The sequence below is a fragment of the Pipistrellus hanaki genome (genome assembly GCF_964339955.1).
Source record: "Pipistrellus hanaki genome assembly, chromosome: 1".
NCBI classification, from domain to species: domain Eukaryota; kingdom Metazoa; phylum Chordata; class Mammalia; order Chiroptera; family Vespertilionidae; genus Pipistrellus; species Pipistrellus hanaki.
Genome location: NC_140503.1, coordinates 67,079,529 through 67,096,981, shown reverse-complemented (window position 1 = coordinate 67,096,981; position 17,453 = coordinate 67,079,529). Strand labels below are relative to the sequence as shown.

At 35.2% G+C, this 17,453-nt stretch overlaps 1 protein-coding gene across 2 annotated transcripts in view; it reads right to left on the bottom strand.

The window, feature by feature from the left end:
- Positions 1 to 5,887: 5,887 nt before the first annotated feature.
- The window catches only part of DPH6 (diphthamine biosynthesis 6), a 145,996-nt gene continuing 134,430 nt past the window's right edge, over positions 5,888 to 17,453 (bottom strand). For both annotated transcript variants that reach the window (XM_084895428.1, XM_084895429.1), the window contains exons 7-9: positions 14,568 to 14,662; positions 10,560 to 10,647; positions 5,888 to 9,190 (exon numbers count right to left, since the gene is read on the bottom strand). In XM_084895428.1, the coding sequence (XP_084751554.1) occupies positions 9,137 to 9,190; positions 10,560 to 10,647; positions 14,568 to 14,662 (237 nt within the window). In that variant the 3' untranslated portion in view covers positions 5,888 to 9,136. The remainder of the gene's footprint in view (positions 9,191 to 10,559; positions 10,648 to 14,567; positions 14,663 to 17,453) is intronic.

Sequence of the window (17,453 nt, the reverse complement as noted above, 5' to 3'; positions counted from 1 at the left end):
TGGCTTCAGAGAAAGCCCCGAGGCAGAAGAAAGGAGCAATGCACAGCTGAGTTTGTTAGAACTTTGTCAGTGAGCCCAGAACGGTTCGGCAGGCACTGGTGCAGCTGGGATCGGAGGTGGGACAACTGTGGGGGATGAGCGCACGGAAACCTTGTGCCTCAGATGCCAGGCCACTACAAACATTGCCCCTACGTTACTTGGAATCAGTTCACAGCATGGAAATTACTAGTAGTGCTAGTTAGACTCTTCATAAATCTGAAGTTTTTACATTTTAAAATACATTATTACTCCTAAGTTAAAAAAAAATTCCTGAAAGCAATCTAATTTATAAAAATAATGTGTTCACATAACCAATCCAATTTTCTTTCCAATTAACATTTTTTTGATATGTAAGTATGTGTGTCCTTTCAGAAGAAATTAATGTTTAGGTTAGGAAAACAAATAAATTTAAAGTATAAAGAAAAAAGAGAAGCAGTCAATGATAAGAGAAAGAAAAACTATCATCTAAAAAAGTATTCATGACAACTAATTCTCACACTGTTTCTGCACTACATTATACATTATTTAAATAAAAAAATAATATAATTTGATCTGTTTTATTATTTTTTTTCTGAATAAAGAACAATCTGGTTTGTATTAATTTCACATTTTTCAACTGGTTATTTTGTCATCATGAACAAACACATTGTCTTAATTGTATTTTTAAAAAGGCCATATATCATTGTGGTTACAATTGCTCAGGCCTTGGGGTCAGATGCCTGTTTGAATTCCCACGCTAAAACTTCTCAGAGGTGCAAAATGGCGAAAATGACAGTACTTACTTATTCAGTAATTGTTACTTTAGCTCAAATTATGTAATATATATGAAGCCCTCAGAGAAGTATCAACCTCATAACTGTTAGGTAACATTAGTGATCATTATTAATGTTGTTAACATCCTATAAAAATTAGGTTAAAAAGTCATAATAGCAACTTTGTAAATATGTGTGTGTACTCATATGTAATAATGCAGCAAAGCAATGAAGGAGAAAAAGAGTACATAACTGAATAAAATAAAATTTCAGTTTTGTACAAGGGGTTTCCAGATGGGAGGTGAAGTTTTATTTTGGTGTTGCTCCTCTGTTCCACGAATGTTATTTTTATTACAGTTCACCTCACATGAGCAGCTACCCATAAACAGCTTGTCTGAGGATGCCAAATGCTAAGAAGAAAGATTAGTGAGCAGAATTAAAAATGATGAATCAGGAAGCTATAAAAAAAAAAAAAAAGAAAGAAAGAAAAGAAAAATCCCCAGCTGAAATTGGATAATAAGGGCAATTTGCTTTTACTCAAGATAATACTAAAAGGAAATGCACAAAGTTTATCCATCAATAGGAAAACTCAGTATCTGAGAAAGGCAAACAAGATGATACTGGTGGCCCAATGTGATCAATGACCAAAAGTGTTACACTGTAATAGCAAAGAGTTAGGTTTTGAATTGATCAAAGAAAAGGAAAAAAATATCATATAGCTATTAAATGCAGAAGGGACAAAGTAAAAAAGCATCAATTAAAATTTTTTTTTAAATTAAAAATTCCTATAGGAAAATATACCGGTTATGTAGTAGCATAGAAAGTCATATATTAGCTCCATTAAAAATATAATAATACTATAATACTACAATAAAACTCATAAAATTACCTGATGAAGGACAAAGTATATTTATAATAATAAAAGGGTAATATGCTAATTAGACTGAACTTCATTAAGGACGTCCTTCTGGACTAAGCCGGGGCCAGAGGGAAGCCAGTGCTGGGAGCCAGGGGAAGGAAGGCCTACTCTTGCACAAATTTCATATATCAGGCCTCTAGTGAATTAATGAACTTAAAGCACTAGGAATATCTGTAGGAAACCAAATATGTGTTCAATCTGGGTTATATTTGTTATTGCATATTAGTGTAGTGGACCTAAATTACTGCAGGAATCTAATGAGCATCAAATAGACCACAGATGCCCCTTTTTAATTTCTTAAAGTTCTCTAATTTTGAACTTAAAAGTGGAATGGAGGATACTTATTTGAGATGCTGTTTTTTAAAAGATGAAAATTGTCTAAGGTTATCGTAAAGAACAATTTTCATATATTAATCCTAATGAACTATCAAATTTGTGGTTTTATTTTAAAATTTTTATTTATTTTTTTATTGTTCTAAAAACATTTTATTGTTGAAAGTACTACATAGGTCCTCCTTCACCCATTAACCTCTTCCAGCCTGCTCCCATCCTTTCTCTTTCCCAGGCCCTCACCACCAAATTGTTAGTGTCCATGGGTCATGCATATATGCATACAAGTTCATTGGTTGACCTCTTCCCAACTACCCTCCTCTGCCTTCCCTCTGAGGTTCAACAGTCTGTTCATGCTCCTATGACTCTGGGTCTATTTTTGATAATCAGTTTATTCGGCTCATTAGATTCCACATATGAGTGAGATCATGTGATACTTACCTTTATCTGATTGGCTTATTTTGCTCAGCATAATACTCTCCAGATCCATCCATGCTGTTGCAAATGGTAAGAGTTCTTCCTTTTTTATTGCTGAATAGTATTCCATTGTGTAAATGCACCATAATTTTTAATTAACTCATCTGCTGATGGGCACTTAGACTGTTTCCAAATTTTAGCTATTGTAAATTGTGCTGCTATGAAGATAGGGGTGCATATATTAATCTGATGAGTGTTTCAGGTTTCTTAGGATATGGTTCTAGAAGTGGGATGACTAGGTCAAATGGAAATTCCATTTTTAATTTCTTGAAGAAAATCCATAGTTTTCTACAGAGCTGCACCAGTCTGCATTCCCACCAGCAGTGCACGAGGGTTCCCTTTTCCTCACAGCCTCGCCAACATTTGTCATTTGTTCATGGTAGCCATTGTGACAGGTGTGAGGTGATATCTCATTGTCATTTAATATCAAATCTTCTAAACTATGAACATGGACTGTTTTGTCATTCGTGTCTTTAATTTTTTCAGCAATGTTTTGTCGTTCTCAGTGATTAAGTCTTGTATTTCCTTGGTTAAGTTTATTCCTAAATATTTGACTTTTTTCAAGGCTATTGTAAATGGGACTATTTTCTTAATTTCCTTTTCAAATAGTTTTTTTAAGTGTACAGAAATGCAGCTCAATTTTGTGCATTCTTTTTGTATCTTGAAACTCTGGTTAATTTGTTCATTCGTTCTAATATTGTGAGTGTGTGTGTGTATAAGCCTTAAAGTTTTTGGCATATAAGATCATGTCATGTCCAATAAAAAATTTACGTACCTCTTCATTACATACTTAAATGCCTTTAATTTCTTCTTCTTGTCTAACTGCTTTGACTAGGACTTATAGTACTGTGTTAAATAGAAGCAGTGAAATAGGGCATCTTTCAATTGTTCCTAATCTTAGGGGGAAAGCTGTCAGTTTTTCATCATTGGGTATAATAATAACTATGGGATTTCACCTATGGTTTTTATTATGTCAAGTTCATTTCCTTCTATTCTTAGTTTGTTGAATGTTTTCACTGTGTAAGCATGTTGAATTTTGTCAAATACATTTTCTACATCAATGAGAAAAATCATGTCGTTTTTGTTCTTCATTCTGTTATGTAGTGAGCCATGTTAATTTTCATATGCTGAACCATCATTGCATTCCATGAATAAATCACACTTGGTCCTAGTGTATAATTCTTTTAATGTATTGTTGAGTTCTGTTTGCTTATATTTTGAGAAGGTCTTCATTCCTCCTTCCTTTACCTTTTGCATGCTTACAATTTATATAAATAAAATGCTTGTATAAAACAAAAATGATAAAAAAATATTTTTCAAATAGTGAAAAAAATAATACTAGCAGACCCACATCAAAAGATAATAAAAGGATATTAAGTCTTAACATGAACACTATTAACTAGAGTTAAATAATTACTTATTTCTTGAGAATAAATAATACAGTGAAATGGACAAACCAGAAGAAATACACCAACAATGAGATTTGACAAGTACATTATTATCATCCTAAAAGTTTCCCCATTTTTACTTTAGAAGGATATTTTTTTTAGGTACAGAATTCTAGGATGACAGTTATTTCCATAAAGCACTACCAAAGATGTGTTTCTGTTGTTCTTATTTTTTTTTTTCTCTTGAAAAATTAGTTTCATTCTAATTGTTGCTTCTTTGAAAATAGTCTCTTTCTAACACACTTTGGCTGTTTTGGGTTATCTTTGCCTTTTGTTTCCAGCAGTTTTATCAGCATATGCCTAAATATGGTTATCCTTTTATTTTGTGGTTTATAAGACTTCTGTATCTTGGTGTGTTTCATCAATTTTGTAAAGTTCTCAGCCAAAATCTTTTCAAATGTTGCACTAAATATCCCATTATCCCTCTCCTCTCTTTTTGATACTCTATTTACATGTATTTTATTAGAAAGCCTTTTCCACTGTTTCTATTTCCTTTACTTCTAATGTATATTTTCTATCTTTGTTTTTTTTCCATGTTTCACTCTGAATATTTTCTTTTGGCCTCTCTTCCAATTTACTGAATAACAATCTATAGGTTTCTGGCAACCTTATTCCAAACACCACAGTTCACCACACTATCGGCCATATGAACAAAAGGACTACTCTTATTACTCTCAATCTGGGCTTATATCTATCACCATTAAAACCCAGGATTCGCAGTCCATCCTTACTCCATAAAATACAAACCCATTTCTATGGCCAGGGAGGCAACTTTCCCACCTTCTCCTTAATTTTATATATTTGACTAATTTCTTTGTCTCATTCATAAAATAAAAGCCTTATGAAAGAAATAATTTTTGGATGTTTAATTTACCATTGAATTCCCATTGTGTGAACAGTGTCAGGCAGATAGATGTAAACACTCAACAAATAAATTACATGAATAAGTAGTATGCCACTTCTCTTTTATAAAAAAATCACCAAAGCAGAAGTTTATAAAAACACCAATCAGAAACTTAAGTTTTTTTTTTTTTTTTTTTAAAACAACAACAATGACAACAACAATAGGCTGCATGAGGAAGCATAACAACCAAAATAAAATGAAATAAAATAAAAATTAAAGAAAAAAAGGGTAGATATTAGAGTTTGAAAGCAGAGAAGGAAATCAGTTAACTGGGCCATTTTATTACCTTCTCCCAAACTAGTAAGTCTGTCACATATTTTGAGTTCAAAAACTCTTCCACTATCCGGTTTGATTCCTGACTTGCTGACACAGTGGTACGTTGTTGCTATTACCGAATCCATGCATTTGGGATAGGAATTAAATAAGAAGTTATTTAAATTTAGGTGAATCTGATGCTTGGTTTATTAATCTGCTCCACTGACCATTTGTAGCAGCAGTGATTTAGTGCTACCGAAGGCCAAAATCCACCTGTACCCCAAGGAATATCATTGAGGTTTATGGAATTAGGTTGTAAAGCCTGCTAAATGCTTGCTCTCTCTTACCAAACCAGTGTTCTCTCTTTAGCCTGAGGGCAAACATGGGGAACAGGTGGGTGGGGTTAGGAAATTGTGCTGAACCAAGTTTCGGTAAATAAATCATCCTGTATCTTCTTCTTTGTCTCTTCTGTAAGAAAATACTGAGGTGGACACAAGTAGGTTTATAATTATTCATATGGAAAATAATATAAGTATTAATAAATCATAATACAAGAATAAACTCTGTGCTTTATGTACAAATGCCTTAAACCTACTTTCGCCCACCCCTGTATTTCTGAGGTGGCATGAAAACAATGACAGTGTATCCCCATGGAGGGTATCTTCAAATTTAAACAATTTGCTAAGAGTGGTGAGAGCAAATTCCTGTGTACAACATATTTGAGACATACCATTCAAATACTTTTAGTCACTATATATATATATTTCACTTACTTCTAAAGGTCCCTAGTATGTCTCCTACCTAGACTGCTAAAATGTTGTAGAATAACATTTAAATAGTTATCACTGGAACTCACTACACCACCCCCTCACCTAGTTTTCTTAATCAAATATTTTAAAATTCAAAAATATATGCCCATTGTATGAAGTCAAAATTTATAAAGACTTAAACTTTTCTGTATTTCCCCCTTCATGCCCACTTCCCCCAGAGAAACCAATGTTATCAGTCTCATTATTATATGCCCATCTCTTACTATGATCTTTCAAGTATAACTAAATATATAAGCTCCCTGCCTCCACCAGAATTTTTTAGAAAAACAGGACAATATCGTACACATCACTTTTCACAATGAATCAATATTATGGCCATAACTTCAGTCCAGAGTAGCCAAGCCAGTGATATGTGTCACTGTAATCACAATGCTAAGAATAAGGATTACCTGCAATAACTTTAATTATAGTTACACTGTAATTTGCCCATATTTATAGTGAATTACATGGAGGCCTAACAGTTCTTTTAAACAGAGTAGTTGCTCACAGGTATTTGTTGACAAGAAAAATAAAAGCACAGACATGGTTTAATATTATAATTTCAGTATATTTGGTATTTCTGAAACAAAGCAAAATAAAATAAAAGAGCCAAGAATGGGCTATGAGAATATGGTGCTTTTACGTTATAACTTCTAAGAATGTGAGCTTTTATAAGTATACTAGCAGCCCAGTGCATGCGATATTGCGTGCAGTAGGACACCTGTCGCTTCCGCAGTCAGTGCGCTGCTGGTGCTTCCATGGGAGCCATGTGGCTTCTGTAGGAGGCAGAAGCGAGCTGCTGGTGCCCAAGGGAGCCAGGAGGGAACCGTGTCAATTCTGTGGGAGATGAGAGGGATCTGTGCTGCTTCCGCGGGAGGAGGGCCGGCTGTCTCTTCTCTGGGAACGCGCTCGGCCATGGAGGCTGTGGGCCAGCTCCCTGTCCCTGTCTGTGTCCGCTCTGGCTTCGGGGGCCCAGCCCAAGTTGGACACCGCGACTCGCCGGCCCCCCTGTATCTGTCTCAGTCTCCACTCTAGGCCTCACTTGGGTGCCCAACCTCCTCCTGTCTGGTTGAGACCCGTTATGGAGTCCCTGCCTAATTTGCATATTTCCTCTTTATATAGATAGATAACATATGTAATTGTCCCATATGATTATTTCAGTTAAAAACAAAATTAAGTGCTAAGTGATAATAGGATACATTAGTAAAATTGGGGCTAAATTTCTGTGAACCTTGTCTCTATAAATGCAATGGCTATGCCAATAATTAATTTGAAATATTGTTTCCCATAAAGCTGTTTGAAAAATCTAAAACAACTACTATAAAAGAAGAAATAGCTTCTGAATAGTTAAAAGTAAGTCTTGATTCTTCTGTAAAGGTCATGCATTTTAATATGATCTTTTGGCTGATTTATGTAAAGCTTTGTATTTTTCATTTTCTCAAGCCTGTCATTGTAGTGATGTATGGTATATTTTAACATCAAGTTTGCCATGAGCAATAAAGTTAGGGCCTCAAAAGAAATTTTAATATATCTCCCCATTTTTAACCTGAAGCTTACCATTTTACAGTTATTTTGTTTGGGATATCATGTTTAGTTGATAATCTTGACACACTCACATAAATAATTTAAGAGATTAAGTTATGGAAAAATTTAAATAGGTTAAAAATTTAAGAGTCATCATATACAAAGTGAAAATCTTAATTATAACAAATTTACACTAAAAACCCCTCTAAAGGTTGTATTTACATTTCAGAGTGTTCAGGACATTTTTATCCAACAACAAAGATAAAAGAAAAATAAAGAAAAAAATGACTTTCATTAAATGGTATGCAACATGAAATGAAAGCACATGTCTATAAAATTCTGTAGGAAGGAGAAAGGAAGTATGAAAATAATAATCAGTTAAATTCAAAAATTCTTATTGCAGAATGAATAGCTATTACAAAGAGTATGAAGATGAAAAAAGAATAACCCTCAATAAATTTATAACCTAGTAGACACAGTAAGTCCTTAAACAACTATAACATAAAGCTGAGTAAGCTATCTGAATGTTAGGGCAGGCCTGCTGGTATGGCTACATGTATAAGAATATTTGAATTCAATCCGGCATCCTGGGCAGGATGTAAACAGTTTAAAAATGGAAGCAGAAAGGAAGACTAAGAAGAAAGAATATGCTAAGGCAAGGCAGGAGGGAAGCAGAAGGCATTGTAAGAGAGTATCCAGTGGTTCTATATTATTGGAAAAAATGACACATGTAGGTGCGAGTCTTGAGAGCAAGATTGATAAAAAAAAAAAAATGTTATGGCAACGTATCAGATGGTTCTTCATTCATGGTAAGCATCTTCTTTATTTAGAAAACAACGTAAGACTGTTATAGATTTTTATGCAGAAAGGAAAATAAGGACGGCACTGGACTTTGGATAATTATGATGTGTTAACATAGATTCATCAACTGTAACAAATGTACTGCTCTTGTGGGGGACGGTGATTATGGGGAGACTATGTTTGTGTGGGGGCAGGGTGTATATGGGAACTGTTCATTCTGCTCAATTTTGCTGTGTATTCGAAACTGCTCTCAAAATTAAGTCTATTTTTTAGAAAGCTGCCTAAAATCAGCACGGGTAATACTGAAAAATTGCTTTTTAAAAATCAGTTATAAAATAACCAATAAGAGTTAATGATAGTCTTCCTAACTGTCAAATAATGTTGAAACAATGAATATACTTAGAGCAAAAATGATACAGCACTTTGGAGACATCCAATAGGTTAAATCTGATTGGCTAAGTGATTGCCTTTTCATTCTTTTTCAAATGCTTCTGCACCATGATATTATTGGCAGGCATAAGAGCAGGAAAAAGACAAAGAGGAAAACAAACCATTGTGATAAAAGTAAAAAATGTCACAAAAGTGAGGGTAGTATATAAAGCAAAGGTTGAAAAAAAAAAAAAGAAAAGAAAGGCATATGTAGAGTATAGTGGACATGAATAGGATGTAACAAAATGTCAGGGTGAATCCTGAGTAACTTGACAATATAATGAACACGGCACCCACATTTCCCCAATTAATCAATGGTTCCATTAACTTTTTCTGATGATAAAAATGCAATGAGGAAAAGCAGGACATAGTAATTGAGAAAATGCTATGTAATTTTTTTTTTTTACATATGGAATGGCAGCTTAGTAAACAGTATTCAAAAGTGCTTTTTAAGAATTGTGTATATAATTAGATGGTCTGTGGTTGTCAGGCACTGGGGACACCTAAAAGAAAAAAAGGGAAATGCACCATATTTATTCAGTGTCAGTGAAAATCCCACATTAAAGAAGTAACATTCTTTTATGCAAGAGGGAAAATGGGACTGTGAAAGCCAATGAAATACCAACACAAGGTGAATAACTAGCTACTCAGGTAGAACAGAACATATAAAAGCCAGCATGTCTAAGCAAGAATTCAGTGGTTTTGATTTTCTGGGTGAGCACATGGCAGCCAATGTAATAGAGACAAAGTGAGGTGCTTCTTTCAGTGGGTCTGAAGGATGTTTTGATAGTATAGCTTCATTCTCTTGAGGGTTACTGGCTTTTTAGTAAAAGGTCACCAATAGTCATCTTCTGGCCCAATTCAATGATCTATTTCAAAACCTGTTTATCCTAACTTTTTGGAAAAATGGCACCAATAACTATTCTCTACTTTTGTAAACTCTCTCATGCTGAGATTTCTGGGGTTACCATTTCCCCCATCTTTTGCCAATTCCCATTACCCCTTCTGATTCTTCATATTCCTTATTATATAGATAATTGTGGGCATACCTCAAGGCTTGGTGATAGAATGCTGAAGATGCAGAAGGCCTTTTCCAATCCTTTACATCTCAAGAAGCAAAACTTTTACAAAGGATCTAATCCAGGTCTTTACTCTTTCTATTTCTTTAAATTGTCATCCTTCTGTATCTTGACAAACAATGTATTTAAAATAAAACTCCTGCCTTGGCTGGTGTGGCTCAGTTGGTTAGAGTGTCATCCCGTGTATCAAAAGGTGACGGGTTCAATTCCAGGTCAAGGTACATGTCCAGGTTGTGGGTTTGATCCAGACATGTGTGGAGACAACTCACTTTCCATCTTTTGCTTGTATTTCTGTTCCCTTGGATGTTTTTGGAAAGTTTTTATTTCTCCCTTTCTTCTTTATTAAACTTTGCATGATAAAAATACAATTCATCTTGAAACCTTTCCCCTAAGCATTATACACAACTACCTTATTCTTATTTTTCTAGAAAATTTAATATTTGGTGATGCACTGTCTTGTCTTCTCCTTGATTAATATATATGTGATTCTCTTTTCAAACTCTTCAGAAATGTAATATCTTACATCTAGGCCTTAATTGTGCTTAATATAGAGCTCTTAAAACTATGAACATTTGCAAAATTCTTAGTTATTGGCAGGTCTAAAAAAAGTCACGAATGATAAAATCATTTTATATTTTTTCATCTGTTGTTATAGTATCATATATATACATATATACATATACATACACACACACAAACACACACACACACACACACACACACACATATATGTCGAGGCAATGCAATATCATAATTGTCTCTTGAAATCACTGGGAATCTCAGGTTTACTTGCCTTGTCCTCCAAGTGCAATTCTAAAAAGCGTAGGTAAGCCACAGGTGCAAATGCATCAGCTGAATGCATAACTACTTCTGATGAATCTCTGAAACACAAAATTTTATAATGCATTTATTTACTATATAAATTGTATCAATTCACTCCTGCTAATGACTAGAAGAGATAAAAAAAATCCAAATTTTGCATTTATTTCCACTAGTATACAATACTTAGTAATGAACATCTATTTTTAATAACCCAGTATTTAATTGAGAAAAGGGTCAAGAATACTAAACTTTCAAGAAAAATAAAAAAAAGCTTTTTATCTTTATGAGGACACACAATTCAACTTTCAGGTTCACTCAATGCTCTCTGAACAATTTTGAGACTTAAAACTCTTATTCAATTTTATTTAAAAAAATTTGCTTGGTATGGGCTAACCATCAAATAATAGTGCTTTAAATTCATTATTCTTTTCATTATCATGAAGTAATACATTCAGTGTTTCACACAATATCTCAATTATCCTTCACAAAAGAAGCACTGGTGATGATTTTAAGCTCTAGATGAACTCTTCACACTGCAATATCATTGCTATTAAAATTGATTGCCTGACATAGTAATTACCACATTCAGGTAAAATGGTATGAACTGCTTGCTGGCACCATATGGATACATGTAAATTAACCCAACTTTCATCAAAGATACCCTGTGAAGCACATATGAATAACTAAGATTATGCGAGAAGTTCTAATAACTAATTATTTTTATTGTTATTTATTAATAAAGAAATAGAGTTTTGCATTTTAGCTAAAATTTAAAAATAGAAATTCCTCATTTCCTAAATGCCTCAGGCATTAGTTCCACTGTTTATATTAGTACATTGTTAGCATTTTACCAATTGTAGTAAAGCAAAATAAGTTATTTTATTTGACTCTGTAATTAATGTAAGATATTTTTGAATTAACTTGTGAAATGCAAAGTTATCTAGTGGCAATAGAAGAAACCTCAAAATATTTGGCTCTCAAATACTAAATTTTCGTGGGCAAATCTGTTAACTTTCCCCTTGAAAGATCAGAGTTAGAGAAAAAAAATGTTTTATGAAAATACAAAAGTCAACTACCATTCAAAAATCTTTATTATCAAATATGCATCTGGTTGGTGTTTAAGAAAGTAAAAATGAAAAGGACTTCTATGATATTAAAAAGTAACGTCTAATAGAAATAGAATCAGTTCAGAGACAGACTACTACCAGGACTTCACGGTCTCCATCAACCAGAACTTGCCTCCAGGTATGATGTGCAGTAGGAGAAGAAGAAAATAAAGAGAAGGCCTCATTCTGGCACTAGTTTTCTAAGACACCTCCCCTGTCATCTCTCTCTTTAACAGCATGACTAAGTCCCCTCATGCCAGTGTGCCAACCAGGCTCAGGTTTCCTTGTTTACAAAAGGAGGCTGAGAAAAAGATGCATCTGTCAGGCCTAAAGCTCTATGCCAAATGTAACTTCTGCTGATGTAGTACACAGAAGCACATGTCTTATAAGTCTAGGTTGATCATAAAATCTTCTGGGTGCTATATAGGACCTGAATTTGCCAAGTAAACAGGAAAAGCACTATGCTTTGGCAATTTTTCTTCTATCATGTTTTTTTCTTTGTCTTTTCTAATTTGGTTAGGACCATAATAATAAGTAAATATATTGCAAGTTTCCAATTATACTATAACTAGAGGCCTGGTGCACAAAATTCGTGCATGGGGGGAGGGGTACGTGTCCCTCAGCCCATTCTGCACACTCTCCAATCTGGGACCCCTCGAGGGATGTCTGACTGCCAATTTAGGCCAGATCCCCGAGCAGTCGGATATCCCTCTCACAATCCAGGACTGTTGGCTCCCAACTGCTCGCCTGCCTGCCTTCCTGATTGCTTCTAACCACTTCTGTCTGCCAGCCTGATCACCTCCTAACCACTCCCCTGCTAGCTTGATTAATACCTAACTGCTCCCCTGCCAGCCTGATTGCCCCTAACTGCCCTCCCTTTTAGGCCTGGGTCCCCCACAACTGCCCTTCCCTGCAGGCCCAGTTGCTCCCAACTTCCCTCCTCTGCAAGCCTGGTCACCCCTAACTGCCCTCCCCTGTAGGTTTGATCACTCCCAACTGCCCTTCCTTGCTGGCCTGGTCCCTCCCAAATTCCCTCCCATGTTGGACTGATCCTTTCCTTGCAGGCCATCTTGTGGTGGCCTTCTTGTCTCCACATGGGGGCAGCCTTTTTGTGTGTTAGAGTGATGGTCAATTTGCACATTACTCTTTTATTAGATAGGATTTCACCCTAGCATGCAAATTCTTTTCTTGAATAACCAGAGTATTATTTCATAGAAATAACATCTAATGCACAGTTCATTCATGAATTGTTTTGTGACCATCATAGTCTGAGAAATATCTTCTATTTATGAACTTACTCTCATTACTTGTATCCTTTACCATCTTGTATCATAATATATATATATATATATATATATATATATATATATATACACACACACACACACACACACACACACACACATACAGGCTATCGGCCTGGTGCATGGATTTGTGCACTGGTGGGGTCCCTCAGCCTGGCCTGTGCCCTCTCCCAATCCAGGACCCCTCAGGGAATGTCAGAGAGCTGGTTTTGGCCCGATCTCCGCAGGCCAGGCCAAGGGACCCCACTGGTGCACGAATCAGAGCATAGGGTCTCTAGTATGTATATATTTGGTTAATCTCTTCCCCCATTCCCTCTAATATTCATCAGTCTCTTCCATGTTTCCATGCCTGTGCATTGAGTATCTGCCCCCTGATGATTAGTACACTTCATAGCTACTGGTCGAAGTGTGTATGTGTGTGTGTGTGTGTGTGTGTGTGTGTGTGTGTGTGTGTGTATAAAAGCCTAAACAGAAATGATTGTTTAGGCTTTTATATATATAGATGTGTTCTCTTCCTGCCTTTTCAGGACTGTTTGAACATCAATAGTGCCCAGAAGGAAGTTTTGGACATAATAGGTACTTGATAAATATTTGCCAAAGAAATTATTATGTTAATAATTATTAATGGAAAAAAGTTAGGAGAACATGAAAGCAGCAAGAGTGGGTGACTATTGCATATAGTAATAAAAGTGTCTTGGCCATGTTTCACGAGGTAAGTGTATTTTTTAGAAACTTCACCTAAAGTTGTCATGATTTTCTTAGATCACTCCTTCCCTCATTATTAGTATGTACAAAGAAGTCACCTCTTACTGCAGAAAATATTGAAGCTGTCCATTCTATATAGAATTCTAATCTTTCATCAGATGAGGTTTCTGAAATCAAGCATAATTCTGACAATCTTTTCCAAGAAGCAGAGGAGCTTTAGGAGAAGCAGATAAAGTGCTCTCTCAGCACATGAGAAGAGCGACATAAATTAGAGTATGGATAATAATGTAACAAACTGGAGAAAGTTCCTGTTTTTCGTAAGACTAATTTTAATAATTTATGGCAAAGAAATCATACTACTTACCATAAACCGAATCCACTTAAAAACAAAGTTTATTTGTAAAAATAACCCCAAATAATTGAAGAGAGATGTTTAGTGTTATCATTTTATGTTGTTAAAGTCAGAAAAAAGGAGAAAGAGGATGCAGTTAATGGAACCCACAGGCTACTGATGTGGCAGTTTATCAAATGTAGCTGTAATGAAAGATAAATAATACAGGCAATTCACACTTCATGAAAGGATAAAAGTGTCAGTGTGTAGGTACCAGTTTTACTGCAGGCCATAATCAGCAAGTAAACGAAAGTGTGGTGTCTAAAAAGTTTATAGCCTTCTATGAAGGCCTCGTCTTGTCAGTATTGATTTAGGTATTCACACGATTTCACTGGTATTAAACAAATTGAGTGTTTGTGAACTTAAAGGACATGTTCTATTTCTCCCAACAAAAGTTGTCTTGGGCTTAATGTTAAGTTCTCCCATCACTTAAATTTAAGGAAAGGGAAGAAAATGCTGAAATGATATCTTACACAATTATTTTCTTCTTAAATAGAGGGCAATCCAAAGTGAACGTTTCATACTCTCCACCTTCTCCACAAACATGGACTCCATATTTCTTAGAAAGCTGAAAATAAACATAAGAAAAAGAAGCAGTAAACTTAAAACGAGATAGCAAAAATGCTCAATTAACATATTATTTTATCCTAAAAAAATCCACGTAATAAACTTTAATTCCAAAATAGACTGTAAGCTACAGAAAAATTATTTTATATTTCTGCTTAAAACATGTATTTAAAGCCATTTGAAAAATGTTATCATAAGCATAAGATTTTTAATAATCCCCAAACCCCTACAAAAGGTGAAAGCAATCTACATTTTTATGTATAATGAGAAAACGAAAAGAATCCTATACATTTTAGGGATACACTTGCTTTAGATCAAAAGGGAGGCTCAGAAAGACAGGCACTATGTCATTATGCAGTAAATGAGAATATATGCAGCCAAACTGGTGCTTTCCCCCTGTCCTTTAACCTATACATGGAAGGGAAAAATATGTTGTGCTTAGAGCATTTTTAGTGACAGACACAGAGAAGCAATCTAAGGCTTTTCCTTGTGAATACAAGTCACAAACATGGTTATTATGCTTAAGGTTATTGGTAGCAATAAAGTTCCAAGAGTACTGAGAGCTAAGAAGTTCTCAAGCTGCACACAAACTTTAGGAAGATCCATCTCCAAGAAAGGTTGGGATACCTTACAATGTCACCTAATTAAAACCGAAATTAAAAACATAAACAAGTAAACAAAGAAAAAACACACCCATGATTTGTATTAAATATAAGCTATATTATTCAAATGATCCTGATACTGACAATAAAATAATCTGCTTGTCTGTCCACGGCTGGAATCAGAGCTGGGGCATGCTCACTAGCTGTGTCAGAATCTCCCTGTTCTTGTGTAAAGGCTTCATTACTAAGATTTCATCTCCTTCATTCTGAATTTCAGAGCTCTCCCTGCTTATTGCCTCTCCTAGCCCAAAGGAAGAGTGACAACACAGATATTCTCTGTGACTGCCAGCATTGGGATCAAGGCCTAGCTTTAGTTTTACCTGCATACTTATGCACTTATTTATTTGGTTATTCTTGTAGTTGTGCTATCATTCTGAATCCATCACATTTCAACTACTGATATGTGTCTTCAGGGACTTCACCCATGAATCTACGAATTCTACTGTTCCCTCCAAAAATCTGCAGTAATGTGAATGACACTGTAAAGCCAAAGGCAAGCCAAGAGAGGGAAAGGAAACTTCTGTAGAAGAACTCACAGGAGCAAAGTAGATAGATTTCACCATAAAGCAGAGAATCAGCAGGCAGAATTATGGAGGGTGGTTCTAAACTTTTTTAAAAAACATTTTGAACAGATGTGAATGACGTGGGTCACTGCATGGTTTATAAGAACGTTTGGGAGTCTGAACATGTAAAAAGTAAATTCCTAATAAATGAGAATTACTTATGTGAGTCTATTTTATTCTGACATACTTATTTATATAGATAAATATTCCTATCTATAATAACTCAATTTGAGTGCTACTGATTATTGAACTGAAATGTTACGGGCATCATACTTTCCTTGTTTAATTTTCTATCACTTTAAAAGATAGTAATAATCCTGTGAGAATTTCTAATTACATCATTATTTTTTTTTCCTTTTAAACCAGACTGATTTATCTGTTAGTCATTTTAAAGTTGGAGAAAAAAAAGGCAAATGAAATTGTACTTCATCCTCATCTTGTCCCCGCAACCATCTAAAGAAACCTATGAGGTTCATAAAATCCATTACAATTTCATTTTGCAAATAATATGCTTTACAAAATAATTTCATGCTTCATATACTCATCCTTAGCACTTATTGAAGAGGCACTTATTGAATATCTATAGGTTTGTCGTCGTTTTAAGTGCTGGGGATAACAATGGGAGCAGACATAATTATACATATAACAGCTTACCTTCTGGAGGTATAGAAAGAATGTTAAACAAGCAATTACAATAGAAGGTAGTGGCAGCTTTGATGGATGCATAAGTGCTGTGGAGTGCACAGCAGGGGACCTAACTAAAAGGAACTCAAAGGGTTTTTCAAAGTAAGTAAAACTTAAGCTGAAGGATAAGGAACCAAGAAATATCAGAGGGGGTGAGGGAGGGAAAGAGGGAAAAAGAGAGAACACAGGAGAGAAGGAAAATGGTTCCAGAAGGAACAGTGAGTGTTAAGGTCCAGAGCACAAAGTTTGGCAAAGCTGGAGCATAACTAGAAGAGTAAAGCTAGAAAGAAGACCGATCTTATGGGGCTTCACAAGCCATGATGAGTCATTATCTTAAGGTCAATAAGAAGCCATGATAGGTTTTCAGCAGAAAACTAACCTGATTGCCATTGTCTTGAGAAAGATTCTGTTTGCACAATGGAGATGGACTGGCGGCAAGTAAGTCAAGAAGCAGAGAGAAATGAGAAGCTGCTGGAGGAATCATGGCAGGAGGGTAAGATTTCCTGACCCTGGGAATTAACAGTGAGCATAGATATTTTGGAGAAGAGGGCAGATATTTTCAAAGACTTTTAGGAGATCTAAAAAATGATTAATTGAATAGAGGAGTGAAAAAAAGCTAAAAATAAATAAGGACAATTCCCATCTTTCTGCACTGGGAAACTGGATGGATGGTGGCTCTGCTTACTGGTATCTCAGCACGAGAAGCAGTTTGCTGGGAGAGTCCAATGACCTTACCCTTTCCAAATTTTATGTGGCATGTGATACCACGGATGTCTCTAATCTCTGCGATTACTCTTCTCAGGCTTCCATGATACCAAATTTTCTAAGACATTGTTATGCTCCTCCGACTCCTTTCTCTTCTTCTGCTCCTAAATTATAAATA